Source organism: Lissotriton vulgaris, chromosome 9, assembly GCF_964263255.1.
Source record: "Lissotriton vulgaris chromosome 9, aLisVul1.2, whole genome shotgun sequence".
Lineage (NCBI taxonomy): Eukaryota > Metazoa > Chordata > Amphibia > Caudata > Salamandridae > Lissotriton > Lissotriton vulgaris.
The window spans coordinates 1,143,843,230-1,143,865,575 of record NC_141697.1 but is presented as its reverse complement, the minus strand read 5'-3'; the positions used below and the strand labels follow the sequence as shown (position 1 = coordinate 1,143,865,575).

Below are 22,346 nucleotides of genomic sequence, written 5' to 3'. Positions count from 1 at the left end.
TTCTCAGTAGACTTGTATACATTTGTCTTGGGTAGAGATTGACACACCAGGCTTGTGCCTTAATCTATGCCCAGCAACCATACTTCCAACCAGTTATTTTGACTTCACGCTGGGCTGATTGGTCTTGCATGAGCCCAGCACCTGTGAAGAGCATAGGACTTCTCAATGATCTTGCCTAACTCTGCTTTGGCAAGGGATAGCCACCTCCCAGTGGGTGTCTGGTACCAAGCCTTGCCCTGTGGTCATGCCCCCTTACTTTCATGGGACTTGCTGGAAGTCTGATCTGGAACTTGGCTGAGCCTGGTGTGTGAGAAGAGCAGTAGACTCCTCACCACCGTTGTCTAATTCTGCTCTGACTACAGAGGGACACCATTGGTAGATGCCTAAAGCCCAGACCAGTGCACACGGCCTCAGCTATTAATCTAATCTAAGCTTCTTGGAGGTCTGACTGGGGCTTTCCTGACACTACAGTTGAGCACATGTCTTGTCACCATGCTCACATACTCCAGCTCTGCATAATAAGTGACAATGACACCCTCTGCTGCAGCCTGGAACCCAGCCCAGCAGTCACACCATCAAACACTCAACCATGCCCACAGGCTTCCTGGTAGTCTGATTAGAATTTTGTCTGAGCTTTACCTACTGGAGGAGCACTAGACTCCAAAGAAGGATTGTCCAACTTTGTCCTTAGTATACACTTACCCCTGGATCGTGCTTTAAAACTATGACAACTAACATCGTCCCATTCATTCAAAATAGCCTCTGGAGAACTGACTGGGGGCCTTGATTTAGCTTGATGCCAAGGACGCTGTGGAAAGAACAACAACGGAGGCAAATGGATCACGCCTATGCCAATACCAATGCAGACTTCCCAAAGTTCTGCCTGAGGATTTCTGAGATTGATGCCACAGAAGAGCAAAGGATGCCTCACTGTGTTTTTTCCATTCCTGTCCTGGGCTATGAGGGTGACCCCTTCCTCAGCTTGGCCTCATTGGCACAGGTTTTCCAAGACCCTGACTAGAGGTCTGTTTGAGCTTACCCCCTGGCGGAACCCAAAACACCTAACAGGGCTTGTCTCACTTTGTCCAGGATACAGAGGGATATCCCGGCTGGTACTGGGAGCTCAGTACTGTGGCCATGCCCCCACTCATTCTTGGAGATTTTCTGGAGGTCTGACTATGACCTTCTAGAGACCTGATGCCCAAACGTAGCATGGGACTCCTAATTGAGCTTTTCTAACACTATGTACTGAGGGACTATCATGTTCCTACAGCTGGTAATCACAGTGTAGGAACAATGCGCTAACACCAGGGACATTCCTCAGGCTGACTCATGTTCGGACTCTAAGAGAAGTTCAGTCATAATCCTACAAATTGAACTCCATTGGCTGGTCAGCAAAGCTTGTTCACCAAACATGTGAACTTGCGGTTTCTCCCATACTAAGGAGAATTACTATTGCAACAACACATCATCAATATGAAATAAACTAACATATTTATTGCTGCCTACATTTTTAAATAATAACAAAAATTAATCTTTTTATGTACATGTACATCATTAAATGGTGTACGCTGGGTGCCCTTATGATGTATAAATATTCCCTACATATATTTATGTATCACTCCAGTCATTCATATGCATGCATTTTTTCGCTTGCTGCACAAGTGACTTCCACGTGCAAGATCCATACATGATCCATTGGAGCCACCTTTCTTGTGTATTGGGAATATTTCCACTCCCCTCCATGACCCTAGTATCAGGCTAGATCTAAGTACTGAGACCAGAGCTTGGGATTGTTGTTAAAAAGGTCCCCATAGACTTTTTCTATCCTGGTACTTTCCCCCTCTTCAGTGAAAACAAAGGTTGCTTTAATTATATGTGACTAAATGGTTATATGTGAGGTAGACACTCCAGCCCTGGCCAGAGAGGCTGGGGATTCAACCATGGTGTCAGAGATGTATAATGTCTCAAAGAGTGATGCCCATGTTTCCCCAGGAGGTAGGGAATTTGCATTAGGACCTTGCTCTCACCTTCTGTTTGGCATGGACATAACGTTCATGTAGCCGAATCTTGTCACCCATGTTTATCTCCATTTACTGCCAGAATCCGAAGCCTCCATCAGGTAAGACCCCCACACCTATGTTTGGCTTTCTGCTGCACACAGCTAAATCTGCTCTCTGTGATGTATTGGCAATGCTAAAATGTTGCACCGCACATATCCCCTTTACAGAGGGGGTCACAAAATAACCTGCCTATTGAATATTAGACAGGTCACATTTTGCAACCCCATGTGAACGGCTATGAAATCAGGGACTGTGGCCTCACCACTATTCCTGCACTTGCCTTTTCAAACTGGAAACCTGCCTCTAAAATGCCAAGCAAGCTGAGAGTGAATGGGGTATAAAGTTTGAAATGAATTGAGACATAAAGAAATTACATTTCAATAAAGGAAGTAGCGTTCGTTTTTTAGATTTTTCCTTAAATTGATTGATTTGTGCCAAACATGTAAAACTAAGGACCCGAATTGGAGTTTGTCCGAACTAGGACATCAGCCAACAATTGGCGGATATTCAGTCACTCTATTTAGAGTGTATACAAAGTGTACACACTAAAAAACGCAAATGAGACGTTGCAAACATGTACAAACTTTAATGAGATAGTGTGGTGACAGTAACTGGTGTTGACTTTTGTAAGAGATATCTTGGTACACACTTTCACAGCTAAGGTACCATTACAAAATTCTGTTCATCCAAAACATGGCTTCACTATATCTACAAGAGAGAAAGTTACCTTTCGTAAATCATACCTGGAAATGTTTGACTAGTTGTTTGGGTTTGACCTTGATGAGCAGCTGATAGTTGCCCAACTTTCGCTTGAGTAATTCCTCATAAATCAGCTCAAAGGTAACTTTGCTTTGAGCTGCAACATTCACTGAAACCTCGAACTTTTCCAGTAACCTTCCTGTGGCTCTGAAAAAAAGCATGACAAAAGATCTGTTAGTATTTTGTTATCGTTAATGTGCCATCATGCAACCATTTGTCCTCTTTAAGATATCTTGCTTCAAAAGAAAGAGAAAGTATGTACTGATTATATTTGGGTTAAAAGTATAGGTTGGTACAATCTGAAACCTTCTCAGACACTCCTGGCGCTTATCATGCAGTTGGGTGTCAACTGTACCTGTCTCCTGGGACAATGTTTACAGCGGGGTTTAGGTGATACTGAACTGTGTGGTAGTAGAGTTCATTTAGATTGCACCCAGCAAAAGTCCAGCCATTCAGCGTTCCACTCTGCTGAATGCTGGAGATATAGCATCTTCATCATATACCTGAAGGCAGGCATTATTGAAGGATGCTAATGCTCAGCATTACAAAAAGTCTGACCTGGACATGGATCGATTGTATTGATTGATAGGAATCAGCTTACATCAGCATAATGTATGCATTTCCATTTTAGCATGAGCCATCACTGTCAACACCTGCCTTTCTATAGTTGTCATACAGCTTCAGCCTTCAAGGCTTATAGTGCTGTGATGCTCACTTGGATTCCAATGACATGACATGATGTAACCCCAAGTGTTGCCACTATCTGTGTATCGGCCGATGCCCATGGTGCCAGTTATTGGGAAGATGCTAGCTCCATGTTTTCAATACAGCAGCTGTTTGACTTCATGAAGTGTTCTGCACTTTTCTGAGGTAGCAGAACTGGCGACTAATGGAATTACAGATTCAGAAACGCAGGAGGAGATTGTGAGTAAATTTATATTTAATAAATGAAGACTCTGATAGGGACCAGGGAGTTTTTTGACTGACCGCTTCGAAGGGTCAATCAAGCTGTGGGGCAGGAAGCATGAGCATCTCACAAGAGTTGAGAGATTGTCCACAACTACTGAAAATCAACACAGATTGGGTGTTGGTGACCCTGTGTGTGGCTCTGAAGAGTATGTTGACTTCAATGTTCTAGGCCTCTGTTAAATGAGTGGTTTCTATGGGGGAAGTGGGGCCCTTGACTGCCAAGACAATAGATTTAAAGAACTCTTCTTACAGGTAATATTTGCTAATATGTTTTGGGCATGTATTCTCCATTTTAAAGGAATATTATTAAAAAAATTAATAAAGACAAGATTTCAGCAATATCAATAGCTAGATGAGGTGCTCCTGTTCAATGACAGCGCAGTGAAGGGGATACAGTGAATAAAAAGTGCGCTGATGCTATACACAATGGTAATGTGTACATGTGACCGAAAGGGATAATGTGATGCTATCTGCGACACACTTATTGCGAGTGTCGAACTCCATCAAATTATAACACAGTCCACATTTGAAGTTGCCGACGTTTCGACCCACAATGCAAAATTAATCAGACAATTTTGCAGAAGCACCTTGTCTTGCTATTGGTTTTTTTATTATTATGTTTATTGATTTTCAACAAGTAAATAAACATCAGTCAAACATATCTGACATCGCATTGTGATCTTCGCCAAAACAAGCAAAAAAAAGAAGAGTAAAAGTAAACACGACACCCCATCCCCTCCCACCTGACCCAAGACTGGTACCAATAGACGTCCAAAGTGGCCCATACATACATTTAGCTGAGTATCAACAAAGGTTTTACATCAAAGAGTCTAGAGACCTGGAAGCAGACATGTCGCTAAATTAGAACAGAACCCTCATCAGATTCAGGATAGCACTTTTACGGTCCCACCATGGAGCAGCTTTAAGGCTAATGAAGGAGCCCGAGTAGGCAGCTACCCCAGGCCCATATACAATCGAGGTATAAAACCGGGTATAGAACTGCACAATTGTTTCGCTAATCTCAGGAGTAGAGTAATGGGGTACCCCTTCGTGATCTAGCATTTCCGCGATGTGTTCCTGGGTCCTAGGCGCAGCCAATTTCTGCGCCAAAGATCTACTTGGGTGCCCTCCCTCCCCATAATAGCGAGCTATCTTACGACGGGCGCAGTAAAGCAGTGCTTGAACTACTGTTTCGTCATGTTCAGTGACTAGGGACCGTATATCTGCCAGGGTTGTCGGGATGGATTGATCTCGTATTCCCGCTCGAGGGCAAAGATATCGGATGCCAGCTTTTTAATTCGGCGCCGGATATCCCGCAACTCTCCCGCCTGTGCTTCAATGCACACCCCTCTAATGGTCACTTTAAAGGCCTTCCAGAGTACCCCGCACTGTCAACAGTGCCCTCATTCTCACAAAAATAGTTGTCGATCGCCTCCATAACAGTCTGTTAAAAAAACGGATCAGCCAGTTCCGTGGGCTGCAAACACCACGTTAAAGGCGGCTGCTCGAACGTGGGAACCTGCAGATCTAATGTTACCGGTGAGTGGTTCGACAACGTGCGCGCCTCGTGCCTCACCGCCGTCACCCACGTGCAGGCAGTCACCAAAAGCAGCCAAAAGTCCAATATAGACCAGGACCCATGCACTGTGGATCTGAACTTGCTTTCCCTACTGTCAGGATGGCGACACCTCCATACATCGTATAGATTCCCTGCATCACAGATTCCCTGCAACGCCTCAGAAGCTAGCTTAGGACGAGGCTCACCGCTACCTATTCTATCCAACCGTGGATCCAGGCACACATTGAAGTCCCCGCCCCAAATTATCTCTGCATGAGGAAACTCAGAGATCCTATAGCACTCATCTGAGTAGAATGATGGGTCGTCCGTGTTCGAGCCGTAAACATTCACAACCAACACACTTACACCACTCAATTGTCCATGAAGGAGCACCACTCTCCCTTGATCATCCGTCTCCTCCCGAAGCGCAGTGAAGGGAACGAGCACCAATACCCCCTAGAATAAGAGGAATAAGACGACGCCACCCGAGTTCCCGCCCAACGCAAACCCATACCTCTAGCTGATTCCACAGTAAGATGGGACTCCTTCAGCATGGCCACCTGCACTCCCATACGATCTAAGTAAGCAAAAACAGATCTGATCTTTTTTGGGGAGTTCAGCCCTCGCACGTTCCAGGTGAGAAAACGAACAGTATTATGCACAATCATCAGCGTTCAATAAAACAACCAGGGGTTCCACAGCAACGTCGTACATTCCAGGCCAACCAATTATAACTAAACCATTGCAAGCATAGGACCAAAGTACCAATCTCATATTACGTTCCCTCTCAGGTTTCCCCCCCTACAACACACCCCAACCACCCAAACCCTCATCCCCCTCCCACTTCAGCACCCCCAACTCGCCAAAGCCATCCTAACCCTGAACATGCCCATCCGGACCCAACATACACAGCAACTTGTAGATATGGGGTACACCTATTGGGGCATTGAGAACTACTATCCTTCTGTCATATAGGAGGTGGCTAAGCAAACAGCATGCACAGCAATAGGTTTGGTCTACACAATAGAGGCTGCAGCCCCAGGGGGGACCTCAAATTACTTGAGAGAAATATAGAGTCTTCTGCATGAAGCGTTCTCTCCATACTATGGCCTGAGACAAAGATCAATGTTCAATAAAACCAGCACCTTCCCTACGCATACAAAAACAGTCCTAGCCAGAACTGGCTGATGGGGATGATATTTACGCCAATCCTCAGTCTCAGAGGTTACTTGAGATTCACGCCACCGGTTTTTTAAACTTCTTTGCATGTTCCATAGCCGCTTTAGGGGTGGTGAAAATTTTTGACGCATTGTCAGACCCTATCCTCAGGCGGGCTGGGTAGAGCATTGCATAGGGGACTCCTTCCGCTTTCAGAAATTTCTTGACGGCCCCAATCTCTCTACGAGCCACCTGCACAGCTACAGTGAAGTCAGGGAAAAAACTGAGCGTGTTCCCTTGATGTTTAATGGTCCCCTTCTCCCTTGCCATTCTCAGGATGGAGTTGCGGTCCCTATAATTAAGCACCCTGGCAATTACCGGGCGCGGGGGTGCACCCGGGATCAGCTTTGGCCCTAGGGAGCGGAGAGCGCGCTCAATGACAAACATGGGCGACAGATGGGTGGTCCCAAAGATCTCGGTGATTAGTCGTTCAATGAAGGCCTCCATGTTCCCCACATTTGTGGACGCGGGCAGACCAATAATGCGTATATTGTTCCGCCAGGAGCGGGCTTCCAAATCCTCATTCTTCGCTTGAATGAGGGAGAGGACCTTCTACATAAGTAATGCCTTCCCCGCAACATCACTAAGGCCATCTTCAGCGGCGGAGACCCGTTGTTCCACCTCTGCCATCCGGGCATTTTGTTTTTCGAGCTGGGAGAACATATGGTCTAGACGATGGTTCACAACCATCATCGCGCCTTCTATGGACTGAAGGCTTCGCTGCATGGCAAGGAGCGTGGTCTCGAGGGTGGACTGCTCTGTCCCAGGTGCATCAGCCTCCGAGTCTGAGGCCGCTTTCTGGGTGGGTTTTAGTGTTTTACGTGCCTCAAACGGGGAGGCGCGTTTGCTTTTTTTCCGTCCTGCCCATGACATGGCCCACAGGAGTGTCCTCACATTGACAATGCACTGTACTCACTATATACTGCAGACGGGGCCACCAAGGTCAGACATTTCTGGGCACAATATCCAGCTCTGTGTGCTTCGCCCAGCAGCCTGGGACTCACACCGTCCCCACCAAGACGCGGGCAGCCAGATGCCCCCCTCTCGTGTTATTTGTATTCCAGGGCAGATGGAAGGGGGCAATCAACAGGACAGCGAATCAAGTAAGCAGCTGGGTGCTCCCTCGTAGTAGACAGCCCCTAAATCACCCTCTGCAGTGGCACACCACTAGGCCCAGAGTTATAAAATATACAGCCCCAGTCACCTGAGGCCTAAGACCACGGTACAGGCCAAATAGAAATGAGCACTCGCCCCAAAACGCAGCACTGTCCAAACTCTAAATCCAGGGGGCTACACCAGCGCCAGCAGATGTCCAGGGTAGATGAGGTGCAAGAACCTGGTCCTGCCCGCCGCCCCGAGGGACCCAGGACCCAGGAGGCCGCAATCACGGTGGTGCCCGGCCTAGTATGCAGCCCCGTGCACACTCCACCCGGGGGACAGGAGCCACAAGCCAGCCGGGCAGTTTCAACAACTCGAGCAGCAACTCCGGCCTCACAGGAAGGACGCACGGCCCAGCTCGAGCAGCCGCATCTCCTCAGCAGCCCGCAAGCCCCAGCGCATGGCAGCAGAGCCCGGGCACAGAGCGCACCAGGGCCGCCCCTGCCTCCACGGACGCAGCCCCAGCACCCGCTGCACCCCACTCACCGCCACCGGCACCCGGTCCCCAGACACAGCCGTCCGGAGAGGATCGTCCGCTCCACTGCAAGCACCAGGAGTGAGCTACCCAGTATGCCGTCACGTCTAGGGCAGAGGAGCTCACATCACCCGTCGCCGCCTCCCAGGTCAGTTGTCAGCAGCGTCTAGCGATGGGGTCTCAAAGCGTCCCAGGCGCCCAACGTGCCGCCACCGTCTCAATGCAGGGTCAGCGGGCCGCTAGCCTCACAGCTCCACTGGCACCGCCATTTCGCGCCACTCAGGCTTCTGGTTACTTTCGGTCAGCCTCACTCGGGAATCAGCGTCAGCCTCACAGGTACCGCAGGTTGTTCAGGGCACTTTCCTCAGCATATATGCCCCTCTAGGTCCGCAGATGGCAAGGATTACAGGCGTTTCACGAATAGAGGCTTAGCTGGGCAGAGCCTCACTCAGGTGCGACCACCTTGCCGTGCGCCCTCTAGCGCCCCCCCCCCCCCCTTGTCTTGCTATTGTTATTGCTAAAATGTTGTCTTTTTTATTTTTGAAACATTATTCATGTAAAATGGAGAATAACTACTTGTAGAAGGGTTTGTTAAATCTATTGCAGTGGAAGTCAAGGGCCACACTTTCCCTGTAGGGACCACGTGTTGTTTATCAATTGTCCTAATCAGGTCCCTGTGTTACGGGTTTGTCTCCTTTCTTGTTCTATAATCAGTTAAATGAGCAATTGGCTCATGGGGTGACCATGACACACCTCGTGAGGCGGCACAGTGTTCATAGGCGACCGACATGTGAAGTGCAGGAGCCATAAACAATCAAAAGTCTTAGCAGTTGTTGGAGAAAAAGACAGCTTTGTTCTCAGTGTCACACTAAAATAAGGCTCTGCTCTGGCAACTCCGCATGTTTCTCCACATTCAGGCCTCCAGTGGGTGAGGAAACAAAAGAAGCAAGGTCTATTACACTGCATATAAAACTATTCTATACTGCGATGTTATGGTTATGCATAATCCTTTTTCTTCACCTCTTTGAGTGGCAACACTTTAAGGAATAAAGAAGGAGTACGTATGACCACATTGAGTGCATAGACCTCCACAGTCCATTTTAAGCTCTCTTCTTGCCATCTTGCTTCACTTTTGTTTGCTGCTCCAAACAGATAAGTGTGGCTTGCTTTCAATATAATAATTTATTAAATGATAAGTGTCTTTTATAGTATTACAGATATGATAAATTATGTTTTTTATGTAGCCCGATTTATGGGTTTATCTTTGGGTAGTTTGAATGTGGAGCTAAATGTTTAAAAGTAAGTATATTTGATGGACTAGATTTGTTTTCAAAACAATAAGATTTAGAAAAAGGGTCGGAATGACTGATAAAAACATATATAGAAATTGGGTAACTCAATAATGATTAGAAATATTTAATTTCACAGTTATGCTTTCAGCGGGGGCTGCGCTTGCTACACTCCTTCAAAGTAAACATAAGAGCTCTGGAAGCCATCAGGACAGCAACGCTAAGGCCAACTCATAGTTGAAAATTGACCTGAAGGTGCAGCGAGCAAGCGTGACAGAAGGCAAAGCATCACTACATTACGCAGTGGCATCCTTATTATTAAAGCCATATGACTTGTTTCGATGCATGCAGTATCTTTTTCTTAGCTGATTGGGTACAGTTGATGGTACTCCATTGATTGCCAATTGGCAGTTCTCCATAAAATCTGTGCACAATGTTGAAGAAAGTAGTTGATTTTCAAATAAAGAGGGATATTGCCTGAACCTAAATATTGGAGAGGTGACACATTGATTTGAAAACTCTTGTGGGAAAGCGTTAGATTTCAACCAAAGTATTTAGTGGAGAGACACATTTTAGAAATATTATTTATTGAATAGATGTTTGCAGAAAATACTTTGGGGAAGTTTTACAAGCCCCTTGCAACACATTTATCCGCTGTTGCGTCACTTCTGTGACGCAGCGGTGGCGTAAACCATGGGCCATGTTACGCCGTATTTGCAACGTGACGCATCTAGGGAGATGCATCACGTTGTAAAGCCCTGCGCCACATTAAACCTGTGTTAGGTTTCATGTGGGCGTTCCGGCGCAGGGTGGGCATTCCCTCGCAGGAACACCTCGTAAAAGTGACGCTGTGAAATCTGCAAGATTTCACTGTCACTTTTACGGCCATGCTGCGTCAAAACCCTCCGCCCTCTTGAAGCAGGCGTAAGGAATGACTCAGCATGTTAGGCATAGGGCACCTCTGAGCATTGTTGGAGAAGCGTCACACTTGTGACACAACTCCAGCAATGCGCCGCCCTTAGGCCACAGGATGCGACGCGCATGCCCTATCCTTGCGCCACGGTGCGCCGCATTGTCAATGCAGCTCATCCATGGTGGCGCAAGGGAGGCGAAGCATCTGTTCTGGCGCATCCCTGCTGATTTGCAGAGTTGCACCAGAAGTTGTAAATCTGCACCTTGGTTTTAAAAGATTAGATGTAAAAATGTCAAAAGAGAGTGGGAGATAATTTCAAGAATAATAAGTAAACATATTAGGGAAACTGTCCGTGAAACAGTTAGATCCTTGCCTGGGGAGAAAAAGGAAAGGCGAGTTGGTTGAGGATGATGTATGTGCTCTGGCCCAACCAAAGATGATGATAGGATCAATAGGTGCCCAGGAGCAAAATGTATGAAGATATGAAACATTTGAATAGATTCAAGAGAGTATGGATGCCTAAGTGTCTCACTTGATGTAGGAGCTCCATTTGGCACTCATAAAAAGTAGTACATCTTATGAAATGAAAGAGGGTTTTAGCATACATTAGCTCAGGAATATTTGAATAAAGACATATGTGAATATGTGCTAGATTTAAATTCAGATGCTTTTACAGAAAATGTGTTAGGAGAAACTAATGAGATAACATCCAATACAAAAGGAACTGTCAAAGATCCCTTTGCTCATAAGTGAATTACCTTCAAAGATACCAGACATCCTCTTAGTTCAGATTGAAGGCCACTACATCATGTGGCAGAGTAAATCTACATTCGATTTAGAAAGCTATTGGAGAGAGTTAGAGAAAACAGTGATGAAAGCACTGAAAACTTATGCCTCGTTGTAGGTGATAAAGTAATGATGATACCTAATGTACATCCTGAATTGAAGCTGGGTAGATATCCCAGAAATGTCTGGAACATTCACTAAACATTGTGAGGATTACAGATCCGCCAAATTCTATAAAACATTTATTTAAACCCCTTCTGATTCCCTATTTACTGGAGGTATATGCAGCGCCTCTTGAGAATAATATACTGCCTCCCACAATTCAAGAATCTGCCATACCGTTATTAATGAAGCCCGGAAAGTCTCCAATGTGCTGCTAGTCCTAAAGGCCCCTTTTGCTGCTGATCCAGGATTATAAAATCCCAGCCAAGATTCTTGCGACTAGATCTCCTTATTGATAGATCGGATTATTTCACCTTATCAAACTGGATTTGTCCTGAACCGCTCCATTTCCATTAATTTGCATACCTCTTCGCAGTTATTAACCAGGATGTCTCCAAACTTCCAGCTGCAGCTATATTGCTAGATGCCGAAAAGGCATTCGATTCCTCAGAATGGTCCTTTCTACATGCAACCTTGCAGGAACTCTGTACCCCTTGCAAATTTCTAAACCTCATTCGCCTATTTTACATATACCTGGTTGCATTACTTCGCATTAAGGGTGGTGTCTTGGATACATTCGAACTATCGCAGGGAACTAGATGGGGCTGTTCATTATCACCACTACTGTTTATTATCGCAATGGTTCCACGTTCATCATCTACAAGAGCAACACCTGCACCGTGGACTTCGCTTCCACCAAGGGCTCTTCTTAGCTTCACTAAATGCTGACAATGTCATACTGTTTGTTCGAGACCCTGAGACTAACCTCCCCCTCCTTCTCCGAGAGGTTGTGTGGTTCAGGATTTTTTCTGGGCTTATCATTAATTGGGACAAATCTGAAATATTTCCAATAATGGAAGCCAAGGTCCCGTTCACTCTCCAGTTCCCTCTCCAGTGGTGCGATGATCCCCCTAAATATCTAGAAAATTAGCTACACTGCGACACAGCAGAGGTGATCCGACTTAATTACGGACCAGCAGTTGAGCGATTATCAACGCAAATTGATAGATGGATCGGAATTCCCTTGTCCATGGCCGCAGAAATTGCTATTATTAAGATGGTGGTTCTCTCATGATTTTTGTATTGTTTTCTAAATATCCACATCCCGAAGGATGTCCTTGTGAGCCAAAAACTCCTCCTGTTACCTTCAATAATTCCCACACTGCTGAGAGGTCTTATTGGCTTACCCCCTATCTCTACCATTCTACAAACATGTCTCATTGTGCATTACTAGCTGGGGGATGAAGTCCCCTTGGTTGCAAAGGTTCCTTGACGACAAATAATCCCTTCTGTTACCTTCAGTAAGTTCCACACAGCGGGATTGCTAAGAGGTCTTCGAAGCCCATGACCCCTTTGTCCACCACTCTGCAACTGCATCTCCTGGTGTTAAAATGGACCCATTTGCATGCACGCAGTGCCCTATGTAAGTTAGCATTCGCTGCACCATTTTTTTTTTTAGGCTATTCAAAACTGATTTTGTTCATTTCAGAGAAATGCCCTCTCCCACTTGTCTGGTGGCGGGCTCAGGATGGAACAACCTATGAACTATGTAAGTTTGTGGAAGATATGAGCGCTGAAACCTTTTTTTGTATTTCACTGCCCAGCTGCATCTGCTTGGAAAATTCCATTGTGAGCATGTTTTTGCATGGCTATGAAACGTACATAATGTATCCCCATGCTTTTTGATTTAATTTCCCTCTGTAGCACTCCTAGCGACTGTAGAGATGGGGCTCCACTCTGAATGCATATGACTAAACAGTAATTGGTTTGTATTCTCCACTGTCTCACATACTCTTTATTTGGTACAGAAGGATGAGAGGTGGTCATTAGTGACCCGGCTGGCCCTTGGCGGGCCACTTCCTTCAAATGGCCCCCGAGAACAGGGACTCCTTCGCGTGATTGATCCATCCCCTTTCAGCAGACCAGGTCGAGGACATCGTCGGGTCGGACTGACGGCTCAGGGATCCATGCACAAAGAGTGTCTGTTACTCGCAGCTGCTCCTTCTGTCCTGCCAGACGGTACCTCGTCCAGTGGTCATCCCGACTTGAGTCCTGAACAGCAAAACCCTTGATCTGGCACCTATTGAGGGCAGCCAAAATTTTGACATGTATGTGAAACATTGCCTTGGCCCTATTATATTTAGCACAGTATGGTACATATATACGGGGACAATGTTGAATTGCAGTGGCCTTTGACGGGCACCTTTGAATAACAGAAGATTGGGTTTTCACAGGAACAGATGTTTAAGAGACGAAGTAGACAGTCGATGTTTGATTCTCTCCGAACTTGGCAGAAGGAGGCTAAGCAAAGGCAGTTAAAAATGGAGGAAGAAGCACGGAAAGGGAGAACGCAGACATTAATGCATAAAGATGTAGCATATGATAGAGAGAAACAGGAGACATGAATTGAATGTGAGGATAGGAGATGTCGGTTGCACATTGACAAGTCCTATCTGGCCAAAGAAGAAAATGACACTCTTGAAGAGGAGCTGTTTTCGATACTCTACCCCCCACCCCCTTATGCCCCACAGAGGATATATCTCACTGTTTCTTTACAGTCACAGCATCCTGTCTCATCTGCTCCGGTAGCCCTCATATCTACGACTGTTATTTCAGCAGCTCTGGCTACGGTGCCCCCGTTCTTTCTTTTTCCCCGCCATCTTTGATGACTGGGACCTCTGGTACACCTACAGTTCCTAATCCTGTGTCCTCTGCTCTTTCTCCTCCAGTGCAAGCATTGACTACAACCGTACCCACTACTCCTATTACTCCTCCTCCATCCTCTGAAATCCTTGGATATTGAAATGCCTGTATGATGGTTTGAAGACAGGGATTGGGTGAGATATAGGGAACGAGTGAGTCAGTTCGTGTGCTACGGAGTAGGTGTGCCTGATCCTAGGAAAAATCCCACTGCCTATTATAAGGAACTAACAGAGGCTGCCTCTTCTATTGTTATGACTCTTGCTGATATTGAAATGTTTTTTGGTCTTCTTGTTCCGGTTGATATGTTGTGGCAGGTCCATACTCAAGATCATGTTGCAGAGTGGGGCGGTACATGGGATGTAATTAGGGGATGGGATCAGGAAAGGAAGTCAGGAGACAAACCCTTTGCTGAGATACTTGCTTTTCTGGGTCATATTATTACATATATGAACACATTTATTCCACCTAAGAAGATAAGTTGGGACCGATTAATGGCCTGCCAACAGAAGAAGGAGGAGAATGTGTCCGATTTCTTTCCTCTGTTTGAAGACAGATTTTAGATTATAGTGGGCAGGACATGTCCACTGAGGGGGAGTCTATTTGTTTGTTGATAGAGTCGTTTCTAATCTTCTTCCAGAAATAATGACTCATTTGCAGACAACTGAAAGTGCTTGGTCCACGTCTTCTCCATCCGTTATCTTGAATATGGCCCAATATTATGAACATTGTGATCACGAGGAAAAGGATAAAACTCACAAAAAACATAAGGATTTAAAGACAAAGATGTTGTAGCAGCAGGCATTTCTGGGTATCAGCAGAGGCCGGGGAGGTCCTTCTAGACAACACCCACGTACTAGGCAGCCGTCAACATCACCTCTGGGGCATAATCAGTGTGCGTATTGTAAGGAGGAAGGACATTGCCCTAGACAGTGCCCACGTTTTTTACTGAAGGTTGCATTTCCTGGAGGACAGGGTTCTGGTAGAAGAGGCCAAGGGACTGATCGAAATCAGAATGCTGCAGCTCCTGGGGGCCGCTCTGCTAATAATTATTTTGATGACCCCAGAGATGGACAGTATTATCATGATGATTATGAGATTGATGATGTGACAGGTATGTCTTACAGGTAGGACAGCCAGGGACAAGGTAAGGGTCCAGTTCAGATACCTGTTGATCAGCGTGTTCCTTATGCCACAGCGGATCTGCAGAGTTTGACTAAGGAGTCTTTGGTGGACACTGGTGTGACAAAGAGATCTGTTTCTCGACATATGGCCTGGGGTGATCCTGTTTGGCCAAAATAATGTTTTGGAAGGTTTTTCAGGTGTACCGGTTGTCAGTCCGATTTCATGCCCTCTTGCATTAACTGATGGTCCTTTCACTGTGGAATCTCCATTTGTGTTAATATCTAATTGTGGTGAAAATTTGATGGGTTTGGACTTATTGAAAAAGTTACTCCCCTGCTGGTGTTTACATTACTATGGGTCCAGATGTGAGTACTAGACAATTTTTGTCTCAGGATGTGCCCCTCCCAGCTGAATTCACCGAGGTAGAACCAACACTATGGGCCACAGGAGATACAGATGTGGGTTAGTTGCATATACCACCACTTTCCATACAGGTTAAAGATAACGTTATTCTGCCCCATATTCGCCTACAAAAAAACGCAGGCAGGAGAACGGGCCCTTCTTCAGATTATTCAGGATTGGATACAAAAGGGAGTGGTTGAAGTAATGTCTGCTAACATTTGTAATAGTCCAATTCTACCCATCCTTAAGAGGACACCCTCGGCTTCCTCTGAGGCCCTTGATGATGTTTATCTCTTTGTAATTGATTTGAGTGAGGTTGATAAAATAGTGGTTCCCCAATTTTCAGTGGTTCCTTATATTACTATGCTTTTAACGATGGTCCCATCGACTGCTGCATTCTTTTCTGTTATTGATCTGAAAAATGCATTCTTCAGTATTCCTATGCTAGACGTTTTATATTCTGTCACGCTCTTCAAGGCTGTACAGAGAGTCCTAGTAGCTATAGTAAGGCATTAAAGAGTCAGCTGGATTCACTCTCACTTTCCCCAGGTAATGTATTGGTACAGTATGTCAATGATTTGTTAATTGCTTCTGATACAGAACAAGGTTGCAAAGACAGTTCAGTCAAATTGTTTCACACCATGGACATAAGGTCTCTCTATTCAAATTTCAATATTGTCGACAGGAGGTCACCTATTTAGGGCACCTACTGTCAAAGGAGGGTAGAAGGTTGATCCCTGAGCGCATCAGTACCGTCAATAAAATGCCCATTCCGCAAACTCAAAAGATGTACACGTTTTTATAGGTATTACTTCCTACTGTCGCCAGTGGACCCCAAAATATTTGTTACTTTTCAAACTTTTGCTTGCATTAACAACGAAAGCAGTGCATGAGCCTTTTCCTTGAACGTCCGAATGTCAGCAGTCTTTAGAACAATTAAAAACTACGCTTTGTTTGGCTACTGGTCTTGGCACACCTAAATATAAAATACTGTTTGTGTTTTATGTTCATGAGATGGCTGGTTGCACACTTTCTGTCTTAACATGAAAGTTTGGGGGCAAACAGAGGCCTTGATACGTACCTCACAGTTATGGTATCCCATGCTGTAGATACACTTTTGAATAAGACAAAAACAAAGCACCTCACCAGTGCACGTCTTACTGGTTATGAATTGACACTGTTCAGTAAGCATATTACGATTAAAAGATGTGCCACTCTGAACTCAGCCACAATACTACCCCTCCCTTCTGAGAATGATGCAGTTGACAAACATGACTGTATGTTCTGGACGGAAGAAGAGACAAAAGGATGGGTATACCTGACTGATGTTCTCTTATCTGACCCTCAAGGGGAACTATATGTCGATGACTCCTGTTTTAAATTACCAGATGGCACCACCACTGAGGCTTATGCTATCATTATGTTGCGTACGGGGAAATAGACATCACAGGTCCTCTATCAGTCGGCTCAAGCCACTGAGCTTGCTGCCCTTGCTTGTGAATTGAGTGAAGGGTTGGTTGTCATTATTTATACTGAAAGGTATTACATATTCTGGCTGTGCATAACTTCAGGTGACTCTGGGCGGAGAGAGGATTTCTGACCTCTCATTTTACCAAGATTCAACAAGGCAACCTTATACTATGGCTTTTGTCTGCTTTAACACTCCCCACGAGACTAGCAATAGTTGAGTGTAGCGCTCATAAGAAGGTTGCTGATGATGTGGGTAGAGGAAATCACTTTGCAGATCAGGCAGCTAAGGAGACTACCTAAAGTAAAATAAAAATGCCTGTTTGTCGCAGGTCCAGCTAGGTGGGTTCCTGAGGTCGTTATGTTTGAAAACACCATTGAAAGTGTGAAGGAGATACAAAGTGAAGCCATGATAGAGGAATTCGCGAAATGGTAGGAGAGTGCAGCACAGTTAAATGAGGAAGGGTGTTGGATTTATAAATCTGGACAACAGAAATAGATGTTGCCTGATGCATATGTAGTTCCTGTGGTTACTATGGCTCATGGTCCAGCTCATATTAGTGCGAAAGGCCTTTGTAAATTATTAGCCCCTGTAAAGCATAACAATAACATTTTCAAGACAGCTTCACATTTGGTGAAACATTACATTTTCTGCATGATACATAATCCAGGGAAGGGTACCCTTACACCACCTGGTAATTTTGCACCAACTACTTTTCATTTTGAAGTCCTTCAAATGGACTACATTAAATTAGAAAGATGCAATAATCTTAAGTATGTTTTAGTGGTCATATGTGCGTTCAGAAAATGGGTTGAGGCTTACCCCACTAAAGTTAATATGGCCATTATAACTGTGAAGGTGCTCCTTAAAGAGTATTTTCCTCGAATCAGCTTGCCCCAAATTATCTGGAGTGACAACGGAAGACATTTTAATGAGAAAGTGATAATGCCGATTTGTGAAGGTTTGCATATTAGACGGAAATTTCATGTTGCCAATCATCCACCGTCAGCGGGTTTGGTTGAGAAGTACAATGGTACTCTCAAACTCAAATTGGCAAACATTCAGGAAACAACAAGGTTGAAATGGTCCGATGCTCTACTGTTAGCTCTTCTGTCAATAGGAACTACAGCCCATTCTAGAACAGGATTGTCACCTTATGAGGTCATGCTTGGACGAGCGGCACATGTCTTGGGCGTCCCACGTCCTCATAAATATTCAGATATTGATTATACTGTGTTGCTTGATTATCTGGGCCAGTTAACAGAAAGTTTGCATTCTATTCACCAACAGGTGTGGGAGCCCCTACCTTCCATACCAAAGGGTCTGGCCATGACATTCAGCCCCGGAACTTTATCCTGGTGTGGAATTTCCAGAGGAAGAAAAGTCTGGAGGCACGCTAGAAAGGTCCTGAGGAGGTTCTGCTGGTGACACAAAAGTCCATAAAGGTTGATTGTTGAAATAACTGAGTACATGCCACCTACTACTGGAGGATTCTTTTACCGTTGCTGTACAAGAGGGTGTCATTGACACTGAATGCGAGCAAGTGCCCAGGTTTGCTTCCTTTAGTGATACCAAGTTGACCTAGACACAGACAGATAACGAGAAGGACAGTATTTTGAACAAGGCTGTCCCTCCAGAAATAGGAGCTATCCAAGCCGCTGTTTATTGGTCACACAGTGCATGGGCTGCCAGGTACAATTTGCACCCTACAAGACAGGTAGTGCTGAGTGACAGTACCAACGCAATCATTTAAATGGGTGGAAATTCTGTGCTTACTTTGCCTTTGTTGTTTGAATATTAGTTAGGGAAACAAAAGTTAACTATGAAGGTATACCACCTGTATCGGCGTGGGATAGATTAGAAAAGCTTGGGACAGAGCAAGTTCAACCACCGGTGCTCGCGATCGCCAACTTATTGATGTACAATAGGAGCCTGTGCCAGTGAGGCTCTAACGGACACTGGTAACATTATGTTTTCTTGCATTTTACTTCTTTGAATTCAGTATGAATCCTTTTGGCAGAAAGGCTATGGAGGAGGAGCAGCCAATGGGTCTTGTTACACAACATAATATGAAGTGGACATGGAAAAGGAAAATAATATGTGTTGTTCTTTTGGTTCTGCTGATAATCATATTGTGTGGGGTGTCATAGGTTTAGAAAAATGATCAAAGTGTGCCGTTACGCAGCAAGGGTAAGGTTATATCCAAAAGACAAAATAAAAGAACAGCCCCAAGTAATATATTTTTGGAAACACATAAGAGGTTCTTTGGAGAGGGGACCGCATGTTACCCCACCCAATCTGTCACTAGTTTGTGGACTACATATCCACTGTCACTTGTAAAGGATACTTATACTTGACTACCTCATTTTACAGAAGTGAAAGGAGTGTTTGCTTTTTGATATCCAAGACCATGTCTATACCACAGAAAGCCACTGGGGGTGGGTTATCCAGGCTGTGATAACAATGCATATTGTGACAATTTGCATATGGAAAAATGAATGTCACATGGGTGGGTTGGCATTATAATGAATTGATAGTCCCCCGAGAGGCCGGTTATTTTCCAGCTTGTTGGCCCATCGTGAATAGCACTGATACTTCATTGTAAATAAATTGCTCAGGAATAGTGTTGTACAAAAACATGATTACCTTAGTGAATGAAATGGATCCAAGTACTCTCGGAAAGAAGGTATGCAGCAGTGAATTATGAGGGGCCGATTTATGTACACCCAGGGTTTTTCTTCATGTCTAAAGGGATGTATTCCAATGTCCATAATAGTACAGATGACGTAGCTCTTGGAATTGTATTGCCTTTGGTTGTGCCCTGTAAGTATGCCAAGTCTAACATAAGATGGGTTAAAAGGACTCTAACGAAAGAATTCTGCAAGGGAGTGACCCATATAGGAGTCAATAATTACAGTAATTGTATCACCTTTGGATACATTCTTTCATCTATTTTCCTGCGAAAGGACCCCCTCACCCGTAATCGGGTTCGTAGGGGCTGGGGTTGTGTCTGGTCAGTATGGTGGATCAGCCCCCTAAAGACCGAGCTTAGTTCTTGCAGCTGTCCCGCCCTTCCGATTGGACAAATCTTTGGCTAGTGGCCCTTGGCCGGGGCCCTGAGAAGGTGAAACCTTGGAGCTGACTGTTTGGCCCGAAGAGTCGGCAGTGGAGAATGATTTGTCTCGACCTGTGTGCACCAGGTGAGTGATTTGATTCTTGGAAAAGGCGCCTTTTTTGAATGTCATGAACCTGTGGGCTGTGTCTGGTAGTCTGTGGACTGTCTTGTCTTGGTGGATCTGCAGACCCTTGAGGGACACAGAGCACTTGTGAGCAGTCTACCGGGCCAACTGGTAATTGGCATCTTTGTGAGAAGTTTCAGGACTGTTCACAGGTAATCAGCCAGCTTAACTAGTAATTGGATTTGCTTATCAAAAGGTCTGGGACTGAGGCCGGTCCTCTTGACAGTCTCTGGACTGTCTTAGGGGCAGTTTGTAGACTGTCTTGCTTGGATGACACGAGTTGACAGGCTGTGTCTTGGTGCAGTTTGGAAACCCTATTGGTTTGTACTTGGTGAGTTTGCTAACACTCGTGGAAGGCACAGTGTCTGCGAGCAGCCTGCAAACCAAATGGTAATTGGCTTTTCCTGTTAAAAAGGTGCAGGGTGTTAGTGGGCAATCTGCCTGGCCAACTGGTAGTTGGCATACTTTTGAAACGGTCTGGAGCTAGAGCTTGTCTTTTTGAATTGCTGCAGTCTTTGGATTTTCCGTTTTTTGAAAATGATGCAATGTCTCGGCTGACTGGTGACGTGCTCGTGTGTTTGAGTGTTGAGCGGTCTGTGGACGGACACTGATGATGATGCTGATGAAGTGTGTGTGGTGTGAGGAGCGACTGTATTTTCCGGAGAGTGGTTTTGGTTTGCAAACAATCTCTGTTATTCTGTTTTACTTGTAGTACAATTGTGGGTGTTGTTTGTCCATTAGGGACAGTGTGTATGTCTTATATGAAGAGGCCTTGTTTCGGTAAGTTTGGATGTTTCGGATGCCGATGCTGTTCTAAAGATGCGCGGTTAGAAGAGAGCCAACCCGCCCCTGCAGAAGGTACTCCGAATTTTGACATATATGTCACGCATGGTAATGGCCCTAATATGCTTTAGCACATTGTGGAATAAATATACGAGGGACAGAGCTGAGCTACAGCTGCCACTTACTGGCTCATTTCTGCAGCACTAATTGTTTGCTAAGAGGTGTAGGCAGTCCATGTTTGACTCTTTGAGAGTGTGCCAGAAAGAAGCTAAGCAGCGACGTATGCGAGCGGTGAAAGAAGTTAGAAGAAAGAAGAAACAGACAATTACACAGAAGGCAGTAACCTATGAAAGGGAAAAAACCGAGAGAGGCATAAAGTGTGCACATAGAAGGTTTTGTCTGCAGGCTGAAAAAAGTTATGTTACCAGGGAGGAGAAAGATGAGCTTGTCGAAGAGCTATTGGATTCATGTCCTCTGACACCTTATGCTCCGCAGCGGATATAGCCTGCGGTCCTCACTTCTTCGCCCTTGACCTCTGGGATTACTCCCTCTGAAACTTCTGGAACTGCTTCTTTGGCCAGAGGCAAGTGGGGTCCACTTGCTTTTCTGGCCTCGGCCCTGTTTGCTTCACTTGTATTCCCTCTGGCCAAAAGGGCGGACACTACTGTTCTCTCTGTTCTATCCCTTCCTTCTCCTGCCCTGTCTCTTGGTTCTGCTTCAACCACCATGCTTCCCCTCACACCTACTGCTCTGTCCCCCTACAAGATGGTGCTTGTCTCTGCGTCTGCCCTTTCCCCCATAAGTGTGGTACCATATACACCATTGAATACGGAAACGCCTGCACGCGCAGCTGGGCAGCGGCGCGAGATTGCATGGAGAAAGTGCTGGTGCGCTCTGCTGTGGGTACTGAGGAGAAACTTATGGTGGTAAATCAGGCAGCTCAATGTGCCCTGCACCTAAAATATAATGTTGAGGATGTGTGGAGTGTGATGAAAGATTATGAGCCTTTTATACAGCAACAGGCCCTTAAACTTGTGTCAGCCACGCCTATAGAACTGTGGGAGCAGTGTTTTCATGGAACTGCGCCACAGATTATATATGATATAAGGGACAGAGTCTATGTTACAGATATGACTCCGAATGAGGTCTTTAGCAATGTTTCTACGTTAGTGGGTTACTGAGGTAGGTTCCTAAGAAGGTCCTGATACTAGGAAAGCAGCACCCTATGAGAGCAGTCCACCCTATTTACCATCCTGAAATACCAGAATTGCTCGACTCC

General features: G+C 45.4%; 1 protein-coding gene across 4 annotated transcripts in view; it reads right to left on the bottom strand.

Annotated features, from left to right (window-relative positions):
- LOC147692932 (inter-alpha-trypsin inhibitor heavy chain H4-like) overlaps window positions 1-22,346 on the bottom strand; it is a 563,260-nt gene that overhangs the window by 491,179 nt on the left and 49,735 nt on the right. For all 4 annotated transcript variants that reach the window (XM_086939190.1, XM_086939191.1, XM_086939192.1 and 1 more), the window contains exon 4: window positions 2,807-2,969. In XM_086939190.1, coding sequence (XP_086795316.1) covers window positions 2,807-2,969 — 163 coding nt within the window. The remainder of the gene's footprint in view (window positions 1-2,806; window positions 2,970-22,346) is intronic.